This window comes from Dipodomys spectabilis, unplaced genomic scaffold, assembly GCF_019054845.1.
Source record: "Dipodomys spectabilis isolate Male_0828 unplaced genomic scaffold, ASM1905484v1 ptg000373l, whole genome shotgun sequence".
In the NCBI taxonomy this organism is placed as follows: Eukaryota; Metazoa; Chordata; class Mammalia; order Rodentia; family Heteromyidae; genus Dipodomys; species Dipodomys spectabilis.
Window position 1 is genome coordinate 640,114 of NW_024871050.1, and position 23,233 is coordinate 663,346.

Sequence of the window (23,233 nt, forward strand, 5' to 3'; positions counted from 1 at the left end):
TAAATATTTTTGACAAATCCCTGAAAGGTGAATAACAGGAAAGCTACTAAGAAAACAAAATGTTTTCAACATTATAAGAAAAACTCCTTAGCCAAAAGTAACAACTTATGTAAGCTTAGTGGTAGAATCATGTTATTGGTTATCGTTAGGATGAGAATTAGAAATATTGTATGATGTAGTTTGACTGCCCTTCCTTACAACTAACTTTGATGGAAGACATTTCTTTGAGCCCTAAACATCTGTTTAACTCCATAGTTAGAATGAAATATTGCTTTGTATGTCCCTCCCCCTCGGTATAACCCCTGCTTTCACTGTATTTAAGGTTGGTATAATTTGTGGAGGGGAAGGGAAAAAACAAATAGTTTAAATAGGGATACAGGTGGACCCTTTGCAACAATGAGACGTACAAGTCATTATGTTGAAAACGAACTTTACAACTTTGGTGGGGGGGTGGGGGGAGTGGGACAGGGAGTGGGGAGGATTGGGTAGGGGGAAGGATGGGAAGGGATGGGAAGGGTAAACAAAGGAGGAGGCAACAATGCTTGATAAGAAATGTACTCATTATCTTGCCCGTGTGATTGTAACCTCTCTGTACAGTATTTTCACGATAAAAAAAGAAATATTACTATAAGTTGTTATGATCAGTACAAAAATATTTTCTGTGTACTAGTAGGACTCTAAATTTCCAGTGAGTGAAACTAAAGTTACCCAAGTTAAAGACATAAGAGAATCAATTGGGTGACATACATGAAAATTCTAGATTTCTTCATACAAATTTGGTTTTAAACCTAAATTCTATTATTCATTTTCTTCTCCCTCCTCCACTGAAAGTGTCCCCTTTAATCTTCCAGTTCTGGTTTTTGTTTTGTTTCTTGTTGTTTTGTGTAGATTTTTTTTGTTTTGTGGTGTGTGTGTGTGTGTACGTTCTGGCACTGGGGCACTCAGGACCTTGCACACTTGTTTGGCTTTTTTCTCTCATAGCTCATGCTCTACCACTTAATCCACAGCTCTAGTTCCATCTTTTTTCTGGGTAATTGAAGAAAGAGTTTTCTCAGACTGTTCTGTGTGGTCTGGCTTCAGATCTCAGCCTCCTGAGTAACTAAAATCATAGCATATAACAGCAAAGATAGCCTCATTGTCGACTCCAGACTGCCATAACCCTTAGCCTCTGAGATCTAAGAGTATTTCTGGTAGTTCCAGCAAAAAAAAAAAAAAAAATCTTATAAGCTGGGTACCAGTGGTTCACACCTGTAATCATAGCTACTCAGGAGGCTGAGGTATGAGGATCACGGTTCAAAGCCAGCCTGGACAGGAAAGTCCACAGGACTCTTATCTCCAATTAACTACCAGAAAACCAGAAGTGGTGTTGTGGCTCAAGTGGTAGAGCACTAGCCTTGAGCTGAAGAGCTCAGGGACAGCACGTAGGCCCAGAGTTCAAGCCCCACGACCAACAAAAAAAAGAAAATTTTATTAACTGGTTTGGATCACATATCTGTCTCTTAGCCATTAATCACTGTGTCCAGAGGGATAGTCTTCTCACTGTCGAGACCAGAATCATATATTGGCAGTGGGGGGACTCTTACTTGGACCCTAGGGACCAAGAGTTGGAGAGCCACAGGTCTCCAGAGGAAAATCAAGGAATTCACATCAAAACAAAGAAGAAAATGTAGAAAAAATAAAATACATATCCATAATTCCCATGCTCATGCGACATGTTTCCTACATCCCTTCGCCCTCCATAATAGAATTTTATCTCATCTTCTTCATTCTTTTTTTTCTGATTTCCAAGTCTTCCTTTAACATGGATGGCCTTTTAGCAGAAACTGTGGAGTTGTGTAAAACTAAGGCTTAAGCTTCACACTAACTTTATCTAAAATTCATGAATTTTAAACCATCTGCTACTTATAATATCCTAAGGTTGTGGATGGGTCTTGGGGAAAACACCAAAAACATTTCTTTCCATCACCATTCAGAACTTCACAGGACCTCAGAGGTAAGGGATCCTTTTCCTCCACCCAGCCATGGCATCAGGATCTCACCAGAACTCTTCGCTTAGGATTAAATGATAGCTTCTTTTTAAATCCCCTCCAGGAACACATTTGAGTATGTAGAGAAAGGAAAGACTTGCTACCAATAAATGCTTGTATTATTGTTATTATTATTTTATACTTACTTGGCTCTCCCCATCTATCCTTAAATTAAATTGCCCTTACTTATATCTATCTTCCAAGCCTGTTCTCTGAAGCCAGAGTCAGTGGAGTTGATCTAGAGGCTGGATGATAAATAATCTGTAATTATTATGAGCTCCACAGACTCTATACAACTGCTCAGCTCTGCCATTGTGGCTGCCAAAAACAGTGAAGAAAGGCGATGTTACCTAGACATCATGAAGGTGGTGTTTTGCCAATCCCTCTTTGGGGACCTTTGACAGAGTCATAGAGAGAGGCATGTTCTGTCCTAGCCATTTCCATGGCTCTTAAGAGACCGCTTCCAGCTGGGCGCTGGTGGCTCACGCCTGTAATCCTAGCTACTCAGGAGGCTGAGATCTGAGGATCGCAGTTCAAAGCCAGCCCGGGCAAGAGAGACTGTGAGACTCCTATCTCCAATAAACCACCAGAAAACCGGAAGTGGCGCTGTAGCTCAAGTGGTAGAGCGCTTGCCTTGAGCTGAAGAGCTGAGGGACAGCGCCCAGGCCCAGAGTTCAAGCCCCACGACCGACAAAAAAAAAAAAAAAAAAAAAGAGAGACCGCTTCCTGTATGATTCCTTCTGTGTAAGTGACTCACACACTTACTGACCAAGCATAGCACTGACCTCAAATTACCTCTCTGTTGTATAGCTGGTCTGAATACTTTTTATTTCACTCCACTTCTTAGTAAAATGAATAGCACATGGGTCACGAGACATCTTGAGATTTACCACAGATTCTTGGAGTGTTTTACTCCTCAAGAGCCAAAGTGTTGGGCCAGGAAAGTCAGCACCCAAGGATGCTATGCTTTCTCTGCTGGAGTTTCCCAGTATGCCCTAAACTGAGGTGGCAATGCTCTTCAAAGTCACCTGCGTGACAAGGGGACCCTTCTCCACGCTGAAGGAGAAAAGATGTTGGCTAGCTGTTCCCTGTGTGCAGTCACTGGAAGAGGAGTGAACTCCAGCACTCATCTGTTGAGCTAACCCATGATAAAAAATAAAATGCTCCACAATACTTGTGTAAGTGTTAACTTTAAAATAAAACCAAAGTACTTTTTTTTTTTACTTCAACCCTTTTTCGTGTATTTCTGCCAAATGGAAAACTTCGCCTCTGCTCCAAATAAGCCTACAGTCCAGCCAACATAGCGATGGACTTGGACAAAACCTCCCACTTGTTTTCTAAGGAGGAAATTTTAGGAATGGAAGCTCTTAAAAAATAACAGGTTGCAGGATTGAAGAAGGCAGCTTAGAAGTTTTGGGAAAAGCTTTTGTGTTGACAAATCCCCCATTGTAAGCCTTAGAGAGATCTGAAAATGTTACCACCACCCGTTTAAATTCCATCACAACCTCGGATCCTATCACTAGGAGAATCTAGATATGGAAGGACAACTGGTTCTGAGACAGAGGTTCATTCATGTGGCCCACTGGGGCATGGTGTGTACATTCATTTCCACTCCTTCTCCTCTCCTCGCTTTGGGACCACCGAATTCTCCTACCTTCTAAATGGTTCATAGGCACTGTCTCTCATATAGAAATAGCTAAAAACTCTCAGGAAAGAAATATGAAATATCCATTTTGCTACCAGAGTTCCAGCTTGAGGACGTGAGTCCTGCGGGACTACAGTACTCTCTCTCTCTCTCTCTCTCTCTCTCTCTCTCTCTCTCTCTCTCTCCCTCCCTCCCTCCCTCCCTCCCTCCCTCCCTCCCTCCCTGCTGGGATTCATGGGAATGGTGACTTCAAGAAGCCAGGAGAAAGGAGAAAGCAGTTGTTTGCACATCCTCATTACCACCCAAGCACATGCCAGGGCAAAATGAGCCGACTGCTCATCCTTCCCCGTCAGTCTGTGAAGGATTCTTCAGTGCAGTTATTGAAGTAAGCCATTAAGGAGCTACAATTTATAATCGAACTTGGCATCTAACCAGGACAGAGTTACATAGGGCTGACTAACCATGACAGAGGGCACTCTCCTTTTTCCCCCCAGAAAGGACAGGGGATTTAGGAGGTTAACAGAGATGCCACGATGCTCTCACAATATGTCTGCATGGAAAATAACTTTGGCAACAAGAGCATGAAAAGTCACATTAGAAACTAACGTGAAACAGCTGGTTTCTTTTCTGTGTGATTGGCCTCCTACCACAACTGGAAAATATTCATTCTTTGGAATCATAGCTGCCAGAGTTAATTGCTTTCTGTGCAGAGTAGTCTAGCTTCTCATCACAAATCGGTGTATGTCTGTCCATGTTGATTGTGAAGGCTGGAAGTGAGCAATAAAACATTAAATTTTTTAAAAAAACACCGAGAAAAGATAATAATGCTTGATATATGTGCCATATGCTGGAGTGGAAAATATTCCCAAATTGAGTTAGGTGCAATTGTCAATTTAACATCTAACAACGCTCTTAAGGAAAATGGAAGTCAGTCATGAGCCATCAGGGTAGGCTGTGCCGGGGGGAGGTGGGAGGGGGGGGAGAAGCAATGCAGAGCATGGGGAAGAGGAGGACAATCTTTTAAAGCTGCTTTGCTTTCAAATAGGAAAGGGAAATCAGTCAAAATACAAATTTTGTAGGAAAAAGCCAAAACTGTTCCTATACCTTGTGTTTGTTTTTCCTGAAGCAGTGCCAGGTCTGGCCTAGGAGGAATTTGGGTGTAGGTCAGGACTTTCAGTTCCCTCCAGCCTCCTTCCTTGCTCTTTTCTTTCTCTGCCACCTTTCCCTTCATCTCTCCATTATTTCTTCCTCTGTGGTGGTGGTGGTGGTGGTGGTGGTGGTGGTGGTGGTGGTGGTGGTGGTGGTGGTGGTGGTGGTGGTGGTGGTGGTGGTGGTGGTGGTGGTGGTGGTGGTGGTGGTGGTGTGTGTGTGTGTGTGTGTGTGTGTGTGTGTGTGTTTCTCCTGCCGTCCCCTACAGGCCAAGAACAGTGATTGTACCATTGAATTAGAGACAGGAATTTAGTGCTCCAGTGTCATCCTTTTTTTATTCTTTTTAACCATTGAAAATTGTCTTCCAAAAGTAATATATTTTCATAGGAACACATGCTCTGTTGAGAATCTATCCCCCAGCCAAAAGAATAACTCTAAGATTATTATCTTTAGAGTTCTTCTTAGCTGAAGGAATAACTAATCTATTATTCCTTACTTCCCTCTGTTTTCACCGGAGCTTTATAGCCAAGCAAATCCATACACACATTATCAAAGTCATCACCAGAGTGGCCACACACATGCCAGATAGCACCTCTGTATCATTTTAAATATTATAGGTGGTTGTTTTCTGGGATATAGGTTTGAGAAGGCCACACAAATAGGAAAAAATGAGGCTGTTGTGTTTCACAACTATCCAGATGACAGTCAATGCCATTTCTCAATTTGTTGTTCCTTGAACGGCCAAATAGTATAAAATTATTTGAAAATATGTCCTTGAAGTCACTATGATTCAAATCCAAAGAAAATCATTTCTTTCACTTTTGGAGGGTTATCATCCACCATAATTCTTGTCTTGTCTGGTGGAGAATGTTTGCTCAATACAGTTATTGAAGAAAAACCATTAAGCAGCAAAAAATCTAAGTCGGCACTTAACCAGGACAGTTACCTAGGGCTGACTATATCATAAAACATTCTCATTTTCCCAGCAGGGACTAGAGATAACAGAAGACAACAGAGATAACATCTCCACCCCAACTCACACTCACTGAGTTGCTTTTGTATGAAGCTTGCATTCCCATACAATGCTGGCAGCTTGGCTTTTCTCTGTGCCCTCTGTTGCTTATTTGTTTTCACTATGAATAACTTCACATTGACTGATGATTCCTATAAATCAATATTTAGTTCTCTCTATACCAAAGTATGTGTGAAAACTGTAATTTAAAGCTCAAGGCTCTGAGTTCTCCCTTGCCAAAGTGCAAACTCCAGAGATGCCGATGTCTGTAAAGGATTTTTTTTAAAATTCTAAATAACTCTTGTACATCTGTTGTTGAAAACCAGTAGTTGCCTGGCCTGGTGATGTACATGTAAAGTTCCAGCATTCAAGAGGCTAGGGAAGGAGGTTCATGAATTCAAGACCAGCCTGAGATACATAGTAAGAACTCCATCTCAAAAAACAAAAGCCAGGTGCCAGAGATCTGAGGATCGTTGTTCAAAGCCAACCTAGGCAGGAAAGTCCATAAGACTCTTATTTCCAATTAACCACCAGAAAACCAGAAGTGGCGTTGTGGCTCAAGTGGTAGAATGCTTGCCTTGAGCTGAAGAGCTGAGGGACAGTGCAGTAGGCCCAGAGTTCAAGCCCCAGGACTAAAAAAAAAAGGTAGCAAAGACCACTAGTTAGAGTGAAAATTCCTGAAAAGTGAATACCAAGTCTAATGCAAAAGTAATGGTTCTCCACAGTGTGAGTTTGTCCTCCATGAGAGTTAGTCTGGCAATATTTTTAGTTGGCATAATGGTAAAGAAGAACTGTGGCAACCTGTTCTAGGTAGAATCAGGGACAAAGCCACAGGATAGCCACTCCCCTGTCCCGCCCCCTCTTCTTCCTTGTGCTCCCATACAAGGAACTCCAGCCCAAGAATTCCCCTGCTCAGAATTCCCCTGGCAGAGTACACAGTCACTGTGGCAGGTTCTGCCCTCGCTCTTGAGGACAGGACAGACTCTCCTTTTACATTCTTTACAGATGCTCTCCCTGAGCATCTGTCCTCCCTGCCAGCTGCCCTCCAGATCGACCACTGGCCAATTGCTTACATACTCAAAACACACATCTTCATGCCCTCTCTTTTCAATCAGTGCAGCAGGAAAATACTTTTTCCATACTGCTTGAAACATAAACCTTCTAGCTACACGATTTAAAGGTCAAATTACATTTTTGCCTCCTTGAGATCAGAAAAACAATTATACTGTAGTGTAGAAAAATTGAGGGCTTTGCTTTTTTTGTCGGTTTTTCATTATAGAATTCAACTCAGTCCTTAGAAGAAAATGGAAAAATTAAGAACTGAAGGCTGTAGCTAATGACAGGCAGTCACTTTCATTAGCCATTCTGTCTCTACCTGAGTCTTTTTCTCATTTTGCAATAAAACCAGGTATCACAGCAGGGACCAGGATTAGGAAGAAGATCTGAGGCATGTAAAGATAAATACAGTGGGGAAGTGTTCTATTAAACATCTGTTTGGGGTTATAAGTCTTCTTTGGCTTCGGCCAGACAGCAATATTACTTGGTGTGCTTGGGCATCTGTGGTATATGTCCATCACGCTAATGCCAACACCAGGTTGTTGGCATTAGACTGCAGCAGCCCTGTGCTCTTTAAGCTGAATGAAACAGAAGGTCTTTTGCAGAGCCGATGGTACAGTAGTGCTTAAATAAATACTTCTTTGCCATTCATTTATCCTTTGTTAATTGAGCCATTATTCGAGTTATGGAGATACATCAACTTCAATAGAAAAGACACATCTTAGGTGGTAAAGGTCCCAGAAGTAGATCTGTGTAGCCAGTGGATGTTGCTTTTTTATTCAGTTACATGAAGGATGTTGATGTAGCCTGGAGAATGAATAGAGATCTCATTGTAAAGCCAGTGTGGCCAAAAACTAGTGACCATTCCTAGTATGCAAACTACAATCAAAATATCTGAGCCGTGGAGTTGTACAGACATTTTCTGTGTGCCATTCAACCAGGTGTGAATATAATGGGATAGCCAGCAGAAGACGTGAGGAGCCTTTCAGTCACTTGCTGTTGTTCAACGATGATGGTGCAGTGCCTTCAGTTCCCTATGTAATTATAGAGAACATGTTAAAAAAATTGCTAGGTTTTTCCAGCTCTTAGACAAAACATATAATGAAGGCAAAAATGCAGCATTTGGCTTATGGGGGTGGGGAGTTGTTTTGGATTTTTGCTTTTTTGACTAAATCAAAAGTCTAGATTGTTTTTTTAATATTTTTTAAAAACATTTTTAATAATAGATCTATAGTCTTCTGCTCTGGAAATGAATAATGCCATGTATCCATTGATCAAAACCTGTGCATACAAGACTTTCTGATAAATTCCTTTCTTATCAAATTTTTTTCTAAGTGCCCACCTGTGTATTGATTGTACAACACATTTTACAAAGGAAATTAAACTATTTTTTCTCCCCAATCCAATATTCTACAGTGTATGAGAATATGAAAAGAGCACAGTGTGGAGATGAGCACACACTTGTGAAAATGTGAAGGGACCATAATAACAGAGGCTAATAAATACATTCATACCTCAGGAGAGCCATATGGAAGGTTTGTGTTACTGTCTAGCTGATAAATGGCACAAAATGACTCCTTTTCCTCACTCTGCACAAGTCCAATAAACAGAAGTAAGTTCTTGGATCCATTCTGAAATTGTGAAAAGGGGCAAACACCTTCTACCATGGAGAAATTCAAGGTGACTGCAACTTTGTGACTAAGGCAAGTCCCCATGGTAACAGTGTATTTCCCATCTTGCCTCATTTGTGAATATGTGTCATTCTAAGTAAGTATAGCTTTTGAGAAGTGAAATCTTCTCTTTTACTATTTTCTTTCCTCCCTGAGGTTTTTCTCTGCAGTAGATGTTTCCCCAGGGCTACTTTGAGGACTGAATGAATCAGTTGATGTGAAGGAAGAGCGGGTTGATAAATACAAAATGTACTGAACTGGCCCTTTCAGTTTAGGTATAGTTCCCAGGAAAGCAGCATAAATAGCAGCTCATGTTAACAGCTTTCCTGAGCTGCAGGTGGGAATTGCTACCATACTTTATGTCAGCCACACACTTATATGGGAAGACTCCCTTACAGACTAATAGACTTTCAGTAATAGCTGTGACAAGAAGTTGATGCTGAATTCAGTGTGAAATTTAAAAAAAAAAAGATTTCAGGATTTTTTCAGCAAATAAAGGCTACCAGTCAGCTAGCCGAGTAACATCATCTGAAAATGGCAGGTACTGGTAGCTCACACTTGTAATCCTAGCTATTCAAAAGTCTGAGATCTGAGGATAAGGGTTCAAAGCCAGCCCAGGCAGGAAAGTCTGTGACACTCTTATTTCCAATTAACCGCCAGAAAACTGGAAGCAGAGCTGTGGCTCAAAGTTGTAGAGCACTGGTCTTGCGCAAAAGAGCTCAGGGACAGCAGCCAGGCCCTAAGTTCAACCCCCACGACTGAAAAAAAAAAAAAAAGAAATTGTTAGTTTCTACTGGAGAGTAAAAATATAAAAAGAAATTAAGCAAATAGTTCTATCTACACATTTCCATAGGGTACTGGAGTATGATCATTTTAAGATTTATAATATATTCCATTTTCACTGGGAAAAATAAGATGAATTTGTTCTGTATTAACATAAATATCAAATACTTCATAATATTTCAGAGAGCTATTCTAGATTACAATTTCAGAAAGGGTCTTGGAGCTATTTCTGCTTGTTGGACTGGTATAGAATATGACTAAGGAACCATTTTAGACACTCTGTCAGCTAAAATGGCAATAAATCATGTAGTAAGGCTGCACATGAATTGAGTATAATACAAATCCTTATATGTATGCTATATTATTCTTTCAGTGGCTATAGATTCTTGATTCTTAGGAGGCAATATTTTAAGGAAAATCAGATTTCCAAGATTTATTAACCACTTCTTTGGGAAGTAAGGGATGTAGACTTAGAATTGATTTTCAGTTTCATCCCTACAAAATCTGCATCTGAAGCTGGATGGGTTTTATAACATCTACTCCACTACAAAGCAGGGCATCATTTCCTGTGAATTTTGGAAAAAATTCATATACAAAGCAGTGCACTTCTCAGATCATTTTGGACCAACTCTAGCCCAGCCTCCCCCCATGGATGTTTAATCTATATAGTTTATTTTCCTTTTCAAAATAGCATGTCACAAAAAATGACATATCACAAGTTTGTTGTTCTCTACCTCCAAAACACTGGGAAAAGTTATCCTTAAAACTTTCTGTGTGTTTAGCATGCAACTGATCTTAGCTCCAAAATGTGGATATTTCATCACAGTTTTACTGTTTATTCCTGGGAGAAAGAGAGAAGGCAAAGGGACCCCTGGTTCTGAGTGACCACAATCACCACCATGACAATTCTTCCCATAGCCTGTCTTGCCATACCTCTCCCATTCTTTTCCTCTTTTCTCCTCCCTCTGTTCAATAAATAGATAGATAGATGTGTAGTTCTCAAACATCTGTGTGTGTCTGTGCATGTACATGTGCACACATGCATCTGCCCCCACTTCTGATTCTGATTTTGATTCAGTGAGCGTAGACCATAGAATTTTCTGGAGCCTCAGAACATACATTGGCTGAATTTCATGAGTTTGAATGAAAATGATCTGGATATGCTTGAAGGCTCATAGTGAAAAACACTAAGGGATGAAGACAGTCTCTCTCCTTAAAAAGTCTAGCTGGGCACAGTTGGCTCACACCTGTAACCCTAGCGACTCAGGAGGCTAAGATCTGAGGATCCTGGTTCAAAGCCAGACTAGGAAGGAAAGACCATGAGACTCATACCTCCAATTCAACACACACATACATATATATACACAAACACATACCACCACCACCCCAAAAAAAAACAGAATCAGAGCTGTGGCTCAGTGGTAGAGCACTAGCCTAGAGCAAAAATGCTCAGGGACAATGCTGAGGCCCTGAGTTCAAGCCCCCAGACCTCCACAAAAAAAAAAAAAGGTCTAGGGGCTGCAGACAGAAATAAGCTATGTAGTGTGCAGTGTGACAAATACAGTAATAGAGTTCTAGGGGATAGGAAGGAGGAAATCAGTCCTGGCTGGCTAGTTGTAGAGTGGCATTTGAGCTGGATCTTGAAGGATGACTAGAGATTTGCCAGATGGAAAAGGGAAATGGAAAATTCCCTACAGAAGGAATCAGAAGCATGAAGAAGGACCATAATATGCTCTGGGAGGAATCAATCCCTTAGGTCCTACTCCATCAATAAATGAATTTTGAGCACATGCCTCTCAAATCGGAAAAATCCATAAATAAATTATACGTGTGAATTAATATTAATCTGTATACTAAAGATTAGAAAGGTCTACATTTTAGAGTTTAATATTTTATTTATGTCCCTACTTTGGGAGTCACTGGCTAGAGTGAGGTATTACTGAGAAAGTGAGAGCATGTGAGACTTGGGCAGACAGGTAAGCACATTCATTCTCTCCTATCCCCACCCCCTTTACACCTGAGAGCCAAGGAACCCAAGAGCCTGCCAGAAGGCCAGAGACAGGAGAGGTTAGACCTGGCTGCCTTGGGTTGGATATGGGCCAGGGTTTCTGATCCTTCTTGTACTATATATCAGTCTCTTATAGTTTCTATTCCCAAATTATTCATGATCAGCTATAATACCTTCCATGAATATTAATACCTCTCCCCCATGTTTTTACAAAAGTGTTCTTGGAAAGAAATATAACAGAAGATGCAGAGTTGTTAGTCCTAATTTTTGTATGAAGACAAAGAAGAATTTTTATCTTGTTATAATTTTTGCTTTCTTTTATCCTACTTTTTATATTTTCCATTTCTAAAAAATAAGCATGTCAAATGAAGGAAAAATGTGAAAGAGAATGTTCACTCAGTTCTGTAAATCATGCCCTTAATTTGCTTTTTTCTTCCATAGATGTTACTATAAATGGGGGTCGAGGGAGGCATGTACTAAGTTCTGTTTTGTTGAAACTGAAATAAAGGTAAACTATGCCTCCTGACTAATAATCTTCATACAAAGAGACCAAGCCCTAGGAAGCAATTAAGAAAGATAAGAAATGTTATTATTAATTAGTCCTATGTTAAATCCCATATGATGAAAGTATATGAGGAATATAGATTTTTTTCCAGTTGAGCATTTGATAATGGGGAAATGGCACACATAAAGAAATTTTCAACTCTATATTTGAAATTTTCCAACAAGGAAAAGGAGTCCCTGTGGGTTAACTATGTCATTTTTTAGGAACTCTGGAATTGTGTTGGGAGTTATTCCTTACATTAAATCTGCACGTATCTCACTTCCAAAATGTACTTCAGATAGTATGATGAAATATAAACTGTGGCTTTAGATTATTATATGATTCCAATATAAAATATTTAGGTTAAAAGGCATAAATACATTGTATTACCTTTGACCAAAAAAATAGAAATCTGATGGGCTCATATGATTAGTAAGCTGAGTGTTGTTGCTCACAATCAGAGGGATATTTACTTTGCTTTGTATATTAAGCATGGTTCATGCTTAGAAACACTGCTTCTTTATTTCCATGACTTGTCCTAATTAGTGGGCAATTTTTCAAATGATTGTGTACCAACCCTAGTCTACATACTGTAGACCTAAGTTGATTTTGTGTCTACTCATATTCAATTTACAATTTGTCATTATTGCTACATTTTGGGGGAAATCCACTGTGTTTTCCAGTAATGAACAGAATTCAGGTTGTTGTAAAGCCCTAAATGCAAATATGTGGATTCCAAGGTGACAGATCCAGGACCTCTAGCAATGTAACAAAAGGTAAATAAACATAGCCAGCTACTTGATAATGAGGGTGAGGTTAAATCAGGGAAACATATCCAGCATAAAGGGTGGTGTAGGAGAGGGGACAAGAGGAAGAGCTACTTCTCAATGGAGAAAGGAAGAACTGAAAACTCATAGCATTGAAGAGCAGAACATAGACTCTGCTTACACTTAGAGCTGTTAGTCCTCTGACTGCAGAACTACCCGTGGTCTTGCTGCATCTGTGGCTACCAGGCCAAAGAAGAGGTTTTGTTGACAGCTAAAAAAATTGAGAAACAGGTTAGCTGAACCCCATCTCCACTTCCTGGACCCAAGAATGTCTGGGATAGTGAGGAAGTTAGACTGGCAATGGAACCCATAGGGTCAACAGTGTATGGCTTATGCTATTAGACAGTACTGGTCCCTCTTCCTTCAGGGCCAGCTGGCAAAGGAAAGTGGCCCATTTGGCAGTCACGGGGCCCTGCTAGGTGACATCACAGTTCTTCCTTCTATGTAATAATGAGGACAGAACCCAGAGTGAACAAAGTGTTCTTTCCTCTTCAGTGAAAGAAATGGAAAGTTTTAACTGGGAAGCCTGGTTTGGTGGCTTATCACTCGTTTGTGTGCTTTGTGCTGTTTGGGAGAGGCCAGAAACACTGAAACATTCCATTAGCATTAGCATTCATTAGATTTCTTTCTCCCCAGAAGCTCCAACTTCTCTTGGAATACAGATTCTTCTACCGCCTGCTCATCCTGCCAGGCCCTACTCTAGATTTTCTGCCCTTTCTGCTGCCCCAGCCTACTCTGGTTGGCAGGTGATGAATTAAGTATGCTCCAACAACAGAAGCATTTTATCCCCAAGAAGGAACTGAAGCAAAATTGTCTGGGATCAGATGGTCCCCTGCAGTTTCTTTCACTGCATTCTTCCCCAGGCAAATGCATTACAGGTGGGATGTGGCCTAATTTTAACTCTTCAACCTCCAACTCTGGCAGTTATTGCAGATGGATTTTTTTAAATTTCCTTTGAAATTCTGCTTTTATCACTTCAGTATCCACTAGCCGGTTCTTGTGAGAAGGTCCTTCAGTGGCCTGCCAATCACAGCCTCTTTATTTCTGAAGAACACTAAGCCTGACATGGCTCATCCACGCTCCCCAAAGAGGCATTTTGTCACTCAGTGTCTTATTCTCCAGTTTTAAAGATCTTTCACAGAGAAGAAAATCATAAATCTATTCCTACTAAAGGGCTTTCTGATTCTATTATTATTATTATTATTAAAATCACTATTGTCATTATTACTATCAGTTCCTTCAAAAAGGAATCAAGGCAGTGGAAACGTTTTTTAATAAAATGACACTTTATCTTTGTGATTAACTATATAATAAACCATAAAGTCTTTGCCATAGTAATCTCCTCCTTACATCTTATTGCTTTGATAATAAAAGCTTTTTTATGGCAACAAAATAAAATTTTACTATCCAAGCAGTTTAGATAAAAGAAGATGTGGTTTTGGAAGGATAAAGGGCAAGATTGAAACACATGAGGTTACAAGGGTTTTATGTGCTGTCTGTTTATGTAGAGCAGGCTTAATGTGGCATAAGTCCAAACCAATTAAAGAGTTCTGTATTTTTGTCAAGTACAGAGGATCGTTATTGAAAAACAAAAACTGTCAATACTTAAAAATCTCAGATTAATGGGGAAAGCACACATTTCAACAATTAAGCAAGCTATCCCTATTTGCAAACCGAATCACCAACAACCTATTTTGTGTGCTTGGTGAAGATCATTATACTTCTATTCATAAGCTTGTGTAGTAAATGATTAGATTCTGTCTGTGACATAGATTTGTGCATAGACATGATTAATTATGCAAGCACTATGGTGAACCAGTTAAAAAGTTTCATCACTGTGCTGCCATAGAGAATGAAGGGGCTACCTTCCCTACAATGCAGCACTATTAAGGAATTCCTGTTGAGCAACCCATAATAAGATCTAAAAGTTGAACAGAAGGTTTTAAAAACTCCCCTTTGGGGGGCAAGATGAATTAAGCCAAGATTTGAAGGAAGAGTTAAATTAGATGAACAGAGCAGATTCAGGAGGAGGTTGACTTCAAGGAATAGTGGAGGGCACCGGTCAAGGCCAAGGCGATGTACAGAGCAGATTCAGGAGGAGGTTGACTTCAAGGAATAGTGGAGGGCACCGGTCAAGGCCAAGGCGATGTACAAGGTGAGCGCATTGTTCACACTGCCTGGGGTGCCCTGAAGTTTAAATGAGATCATTCTAACAGGGCACCAGCAGGGCTGCCTAATGTTCTTAGGGGCAGTTGTGCTTGTTTGCACAACTCTCATTTTGAAGGACTGCAGGCTGATAACCTCTCTCTACAGAAGTACCTAGAAAGCAAATGTGACCTTTCTGCTACCCCAGTTAAAACAGTGGTTTGTGACCTCTCTGATTCCTCAGTGACTCATCAACTCTGATGGCCTTCCTCTCCCATTATCTCCCTCTCCCTGGACATCAGATCACTCTAAGCCAGGGTTCTGCCAGACTACCCAGGTCCTTATCCAGCTTGCAGAGTTGTTTTTCATCAAGCAGCACTTCCCCTATGTGTCTCTGTCCTGGGACCTCGAAGAAGCGTCTTGTAGGGCTTGCAAATGACACTGTGAAATTCCTGGAGAATCTGGGAGTAACACTCAGGCTCTGTAGCCTTTTGGAAGGTCAGACCAAGTCTTTCGGCCTTCCGCCTTCTCTTAATCTGGGGCTCAGTTTATGTGACGCTGGCTCCTCACTGTCTGACAGCTGGCTGTCAGTGCAGGCTGGCCTGCACTTCTTCATCTGCCACATCCACTTTCCTTCCCCAGCTCTACTGCCTTGAAAGCAAAATCCAGGTCCAAAGTAGCGAGATTCTCCAGGGAGGGTCAGGTTTATCTGCCTCAGGCTCCCCCCTGAGCTTGCATTGCTTCTGTCCACCAGTTCCTAGCGGGGTCCTGACTCAGCACATCCTTGCCTTGCCTTTGTGCGGTTGAGTTTTGAAAGCAGTCATACAGAGCCGTGCTTGAATTAGTAAGATGCCTGAGGATGATCTTCCTTTGTTGAAATACCCAGCGGAATGGAAGCATGGTTTGATGCCAACTTCACAGGCTTTTTTACATCCCCAGTGTGTGCATTAAGCAGATTAACAATTTATTGTGTAAACCTTCATCCCTCCTGTTGCTAGCCTGGAAGGTCTGAACTAACCATTGTAGGACTATCTGGCTTTGGTTAATAAGTGTTTGACCTGGAGATATGTGATATACACAAATGCCCATCTTGCAAGCTCTCTGGGCACAGAATTGTGTTAGCAAATTTAATGAACAAAACCTTATAGCTGGTAAAGGAAATAGTAAAGGCTTTTTCCCACATATTCTCCCTTCCCAGTGGACACAAAGCCTGCAGAATTCCCAGCCCCAGGGGTCTGCACTTAGGTGATATGGAGTGGGTAACTTTGTGGACTTTCCCTTTACAGTTTTCTCCTCCATTATGCACTAGACAGCTGAAGGCAGAGCAGTGTTGGGTCACATGAAAGTTTTCTCCTTAGCTATGTACTGTGCGTTTCTCAAAACCTGGGGACTCTATTTAGAAGCCTTTGAGATCTAACTTCTAATCTTACCATCTGCATCTCTTTTTCCTGTAGGTAGCAAGTCCTACATACAGGCCCTCTCATATTCCTCCCAAATCATGTGAAAGGAAAGTTTTTCCATAAGGATGGAAAAACTATTGCTTTTCCTCCTAAATAATTGGTAAATGGAAATTGCTCTCCAGAGAAGGATTCCTATAAATAAATGAAGAAGTCGAAGAACCTGATTATTCCCATTTTGTAAACTCTGTTGATCTAAGCAGTCATCATCAGTGACTGGGAATATCATAAAAACAGAGACATGTCCTTCATGTTTACAATAGCATATCACTTGTTGTAATTATTACCTATAGAACCTGGAGGCTCAGATTTGATGTTTTTTGAGGATGTATAACTAATGATATGATGCTAGCAGCAAACACAGAAAGACATTATCCTCTCCAAGCCAGGCAATGGTAGCTCACACCGTAATCCTAGCTACTTGGGAGATTGAGATTGGGAGGATTACAGTTCCAGGCCAGCTTGGACAGAAAAGCCTGTGAGACCCCTCCATCTCCACAGAAGGAAGATGGACACAATGGTACATAATGGTCATGCCAACAACAAGAATAAAACCTGAAATAGCAAGATTGCAGTCCAGGTACACGCCTGGACAAGAAGCAACACTCTTATCTTTAAGTTAAACAGTGTAAAACAGGGCTGGAGGCAGGAACTGAAACCCTGTCATTAAAATAACCATCAAAACACAGGCTAGAGGTATGGCTTAGCAATATAGTAAGGTTGTAAGTTCAAATCCCAGTGCCACCAAAATATGCAATTTTTTTAATCTGAAGAAAATCAACTTGAATTCCATCAAATTTTAATATTTGTTAACAGATTTATAGGGAATATAAAGAAAATAGACAAAGTAAAGCCATGGTGATGTAATTAGAAAAATTCAGACATTGGATAGCTCTTCAGAACATACAACCTGCTTCCTTCAAGCAAATATAGAAGAGATGAAAAAAACAGAGGAGAGAGAATTGATAAATTGAAATGCATTTACACTGGGCACATTTGACTCATGCCAAGTTTCTCAGGAGGCTAAGATCTGAGGATCAATGTTTGGTTTGGAACAGCCTAGACAGACTCCTATCTCCACTTAACCAACAAAAAGCTAACTGGAAATGTGGCTCACGTGGTAGAGTGCTAGCCAAAAAAGCCAAAAAGCCAAGCAAGATCACAAGACATTGAGTTTCAATACTGGAACACATGTTTGCACAATACACACATACACATTTAAGAATCAACCAGCTAATTATAATGAGCAGGTCTTATTTTGATCCTGGTATAAACAAACCGTTAAGACTCATAGGACAGTTGGAGAAATGGGAATACTAAGTAGATGTTGGCAATTTTAAATTATTATGCAATTGTTATATAATGTTTTAGGAGATACAGTAACAAGATGGTTATGGTCCTCAAAGGCCTTAAATTTTAGAGATGCATTTTGAAACATTTAGGGTCCAAATTAAAAAAAAATAGCATCTGACACCTATGTTTATTAAACATAAACAGGTAGAATGAGATCTAGAATGAATTTTTTTAGTTTTTACTTTTTATTGTTATTATAAAAGTGGTACATAGAGGGGTTACAGTTACATATATCAGGTAATGAGTACATTTCCTTTTGGACAGTGTCACTAGAAGGGATTTTTAATGAGTTGTAACTTCTGAGAAAGGAACTAGGAGATTAGGGAATAGGTTGAGAAACAAACTTGGACAGATAATTACTTTATGTAGGATTAATTAATTAAGTTCTCAAATGATTATGCAAGAAATAAGAGAACTATAATGGGATAAAGTTCATTAGAACTTGGACATGCTTATCTGGAAGAATGAGAAAGGCATGAATTATATTATGGTCTGTGCAGATAGGTTGCCATGAATTTGTCACATAGGCTCAGAACAAGGTCTACTTCATACCCACTGAGCCAGGATCAAGGGGAGTAGAGCACACAGTCATTGGGAACTGCTGTCCTCAATGATCTAAGTGCCAGCTTTTCAAATACTTTGTTTAGGAACTTAGGAATTACTCAGTGGCAAAAATACACAAAAATTTAGATTAAAAGCAACACAATTTTGGAAGTCTGAAAGGTTCTTTATTTTTTTGACGATGCTAATCAGCAGATGTCACTATGTAACCCTGGAGAACATGCGTTCCACATTGCCTGAGTCTTTGGAGAGAGAGAGAGTGTGTGTGTGCTACTGGCATTGGAGTATAGAAACAGGATATTTTGATTTTGTTTAATGAAAATCACTTTTGTTTTAATCCTTAAACTGATTAAAGTTTACCTTTGATTAAGCATATTCTTTTTGTTTTTGTTTTTCCCTAGCATCATTGACAAAGAAGTATCATTAATGGCAGAAATGGACAAAGTTAAAGAAGAAGCAAGTAAGTTGATGGATAGTTATCTGATAAGGTATCTCCCAACTAGAAGCAATCCACAGGTCAGAGTGAGAAAGATACTAGATTATGGGCATGTTCTCATTCACTCTGAAACACTAATTCATGAGCTCTGTAACCTTACACAAGCCACAGCTGCACTTACACTCATAGCATTAAGTACATGACAGTGTACTCAGTAATCAGGAGGTTCTGGGTGACTTCTTTAAAATTCAAGGAACTTTTCTGCAATGGAAAACTGTCTGCTTAGTTGGATTGAAAATGGCATTACATGTAACATTAAATCTTGATACTCCTTTTTAAACCTTTACAACATAGTAATTTTGCTATATTATATAGTCATTTTCATGTACTCTTTTTTAGGTTCATTAAACTCAAATTTATCAAATTAAGATCCCTTTCAAATTTGTCCCATTGGGGCTGGGAAGGTGACTCAGTGGTAGAGTGCTTGCCTCTCATGCATGAGGCTCTGAATTCAATTCCTCAGCACCACATAAACAGAAAAGGCTGGAAGTGGCACTGTGGCTCAAGTGGTACAGTGCTAGCCTTGAGCTGAAGACCTCAGGGGACAGCTCCCAGGCCTAGAGTTCAAGCCCCACGACCAACCAAAAAGCAAACAAAAAAAAAAACCCAAATTGTTCCATTGACTCTGTTTCTTAAATTCTCCATATATTGAATTACATATAAATGGAAAATATCTGTCTCATCTGAAGCACTTCAGATGCTTGCCACACACATACGAATCTAACAAACAAAATTTCCTGTGTTTTTAAACAACTTCTGCAAGATTAATAATTCAAATGTAGAGATGTCTAAATGAAGTTTTCTTAAAACATCCCAATTCTGTTTACAAACTTCATCAAATATGCCAACACCTGCCAACTTAAAACCACAAGAGAAAATCAATTCCATGTTTTAAATTGAAATCACACATTAGACTGCTTAATGGACCAAATTCCCTACTGAAATAATGAATACACTCACACTATCCCAGTAATGGAAAACTTTTCCTAAACTTAACACAAAATATTGACATTCTGAGTTTGCTTTCTTTTCATGTATCTGTCTAAACCTTTCCACTGGGGTAAAGTAGCAGCAGAGCAGATTTATCATCTTAGGCTAGCTGAGATTAATGGGTTACAAATTTCAACAGAGACAATTCTACTCAGTCAGATTCAGTATCAAGCAATAAGTAGACACTCAGTCTACTATGTGAATATGACCCTCAATGCCATATTTTCCAGCTAGGACTTAGTTTTATAATTATTGCTTCCTGGTTGTTCTGGATTCTTTATCCTCACCCAGATTCTCTCTCATGAATTAGCTAATTGGAAACGTGCACCCAACTAAGTTTCAATTAAATTGCTTTTCTTTTGACTGAAATGTCTTTCTCCTCAGGAATGAAAGATCAGACCAGATTTTTCTTGTAGTTTTCTTCCCCGGATCTTGGCCATAATTCACTGTCATTTTATCTTTCAAAAATAGCCACCATTATCTTTTATTATGCAATTCTCTAATTTTAAACAATATTTTAGATCTAATATACATTGATGAAACTAATCTAATCCAGGGTGAACATCCCTCTGGGTGTGAAATTATTTTCTTCTTTGAAGCCCATTGATTTCTTCAGTAAAAGTGGAGTATACACATGACTTGGGTTTTCTGCTTCCTAGGTATAGCTTATTTCTAAAAATGCTAACTAGAAACCAACACAGCCACAGATGGTTCTCTAGAGCCAACTTAGAAAGATGATAAAAGACTTCAGCTTTCACGTATTCATTCTTCCTTTTTGAGAAATGTTAGGTTCCAAGATGTGTGGAATTTGGAGCATCCCTGTCATTAAAACTCCTTCCACCAATAAACATTCACTGTGTGCTCCCTTGCACATTGAGCACTGCGAGAGCAGGAAAAACTGTAGAGAAAGCAGGTTCTCACTAAGACTTCACCAACCCTCAAACTGCTGGATTGGCTGGCAGGGTTCACTTAACTTCAGCACCTAATCTCTGCTGCAGGTTTTAGTTTTTAGGACTTCCCAGAGCCAGGGGCTAGTCTGCTGGCATGTTCTGGACACAGAACTGGGTCCAAATCCAGCTTTCACCTACTCACTATATGAGCTTGAACCATTTTTTTCATTTCTCATATTCTGTGGTGCTTTATCAGAGAAGAGGGAAGAAGAGTAATATCCATCTCAGTTTATTGTAAAGGTATAACGAGAAAGTAGAGGCCAGGCGCTTAGCACAGTACATGACACAGTATGTGTACACAAAGAGAAAAGTTCTTATTAATAAATAGATTAGTTCATCAAATATTCTGGTAGAAATGAAGGTCCAAGAGATTGTGCTACATCTTTGAGGTGATACACTTGTGTCAACAGGTATGTATCTCCGGGAAAGGGGGGGGGAGCTGAAGGTACTACGGAACCATGCATACCATTAAGTACAAATCTGTCTTTGTTATCACCATCTTGAACTTGCTTATCTATGGTCCCAAGAATATTTTTCCTATAGGTGACATGAATCATATTTATATATGGTATAAATCATATTTCCACAATTGTAACATAAACCTCTTTCTCACATGGCACTTAAGACAATGCTGAGAAAGACCATCAGTATTCCATAAATATTTAAGTGAATTACGGTAGTCAATTTCATGTCGGTAGACCATGAAATCCAATATCTGGGAACACTAATGTGATTATTAAAAGAGGAAATATACTCTGGATGAATATACCCCATTTTATTAATAATACTTATAATTTACATTTTGAATAGAATAAACTAAACACTTTATAAATGTTACTTTGTGTGGTTGCATGGTAACCCTAGTGGTTAGTATGATGATTCCATTTTACAAATAAAGAAAGTAAGCGTGTTATGGTAACTTCCTCTGTCTCCTCCAGGGAAGTGGACCTGAACAGGCAGATTCTTGGAGGAGAAAGTTTGCTAAAATATGGAAAGAAAACACTGCTTTGTATTAACAGGAACACAGACATAATATGAAGCAAAGTGTTAATTCTTAAGAATTTTTAAGGAACCAAAGGCTTTCAAAGAAAGAGTATCTCTGCTCCAATATTTGGCTTGCACATTCCAGAATGCACTTTTAGCTGATGAGTATCATTGAAGAAGCCTGAAGATTTTCCATGGTTCACATAATATGAACCAAGCTTCCAGATGCTAAAAAAAATTGAAGGAATTTATAAATCCTATTGAGAAAATGGATTTTAGCATGCCAGATACTATTTATAAAAGCACATAAATAATATTAAGTCTTCCACGCAGTGAAAACCTAAGCTTTATGGTACTATCTCCCTGTACAGAGAAAGGATAGTGCTTTCAAACATACTTATTATTCTATTTTAAATTACAGGATGAATGAATCTTAAGATCTGATCTGGTCTTTTTGTTTTGTTTTTGCTTTTTATATCTGTGATTGATGTTTTTGAGGTGAAAATGTTTGCCCCTGAAGAATACTGGCTTTAGATCTCAACTTTTAAAGCGGTTTTTTTTTTCCGTAATGAAAGGCTTTGAAATGTTAATGAGACTATATGTAAAATGTATCCCAACACTTGCTGATGCAATGCATTCATTTTCATGCACATTTGGTTGAGTTTAAAACTCTGAATTTATTGGTGAACTTGCACCTGCATTCCCATTTTAGGGCCCATTTATATCTATTTCTACAGAATCTTCTGTTTGGTGTGAATGCCCAAGTTCTACATAATCAAAAAGAACAATGACCCTCTAATTGTCACCAATCCCACAAATGATCCATTAAGAAAAGTCAGATCTGCTTAGCTCTGCAGTCATCAGGGTCTGCTGACCCCTTTTCCAACTGCTTGTCAAGTCTGGGTTTTCTGAATTTATTTTTTACCCTCCTTTGCAAGATGAAAGTATCTCATTTCCTATTTTTACTAGAGAAACATTTCCTCATGCAACAGACTTTAGTCCATCCATCTGTTAATTATAATGGCAAACAAACAAAATAACCCAAAATATGGGTACCAAATTCCCTTAAGTAGCCCTTGAAAATGAGAAACTTCAGTCCTTTTATAGATATTGCTTTGAAGTAATGGATTCATTCATTCTCCAAATCCTTCACTTAGTGAATATCTTCAGCACCTATGTTCCAGGCGCTAGGATACCATGGACATGAAGAACCACATAGTTCAGTCTGCATTGTAGTTCCATGACTGACTGAGATCTACACGAACAGATAACATGAATGTGTGAAGCAGGACCTGTGGGAATGGTGGCACACTGGGCAACATGCTATATCTAGAATGAACAAGAGCTCATCAGCTTTTAGCCAGTGATTGCCACATAGGAATGCTAATGTTTTAAGAGACACAGAAAATAACCTTTCAAATGGCACTCCCTGATTTTTAAATATAGGCATCTAACTTGTTAAAATAATGTGTGGGCCAAACAAAACATACATCCTCTGACCAAAAATGATAACTGGAGATATCACTCAATAATACATGATTGACATTCGGGTGAAAATTCCTTTCACTCACATCTC

General features: G+C 39.5%; 1 protein-coding gene across 1 annotated transcript in view; it reads left to right on the plus strand.

Annotated features, from left to right (window-relative positions):
- The window catches only part of Spats2l (spermatogenesis associated serine rich 2 like), a 167,297-nt gene that overhangs the window by 133,399 nt on the left and 10,665 nt on the right, over positions 1 to 23,233 (plus strand). The window contains exon 9 of the mRNA XM_042667030.1: positions 18,639 to 18,697. Coding sequence (XP_042522964.1) covers positions 18,639 to 18,697 — 59 coding nt within the window. The remainder of the gene's footprint in view (positions 1 to 18,638; positions 18,698 to 23,233) is intronic.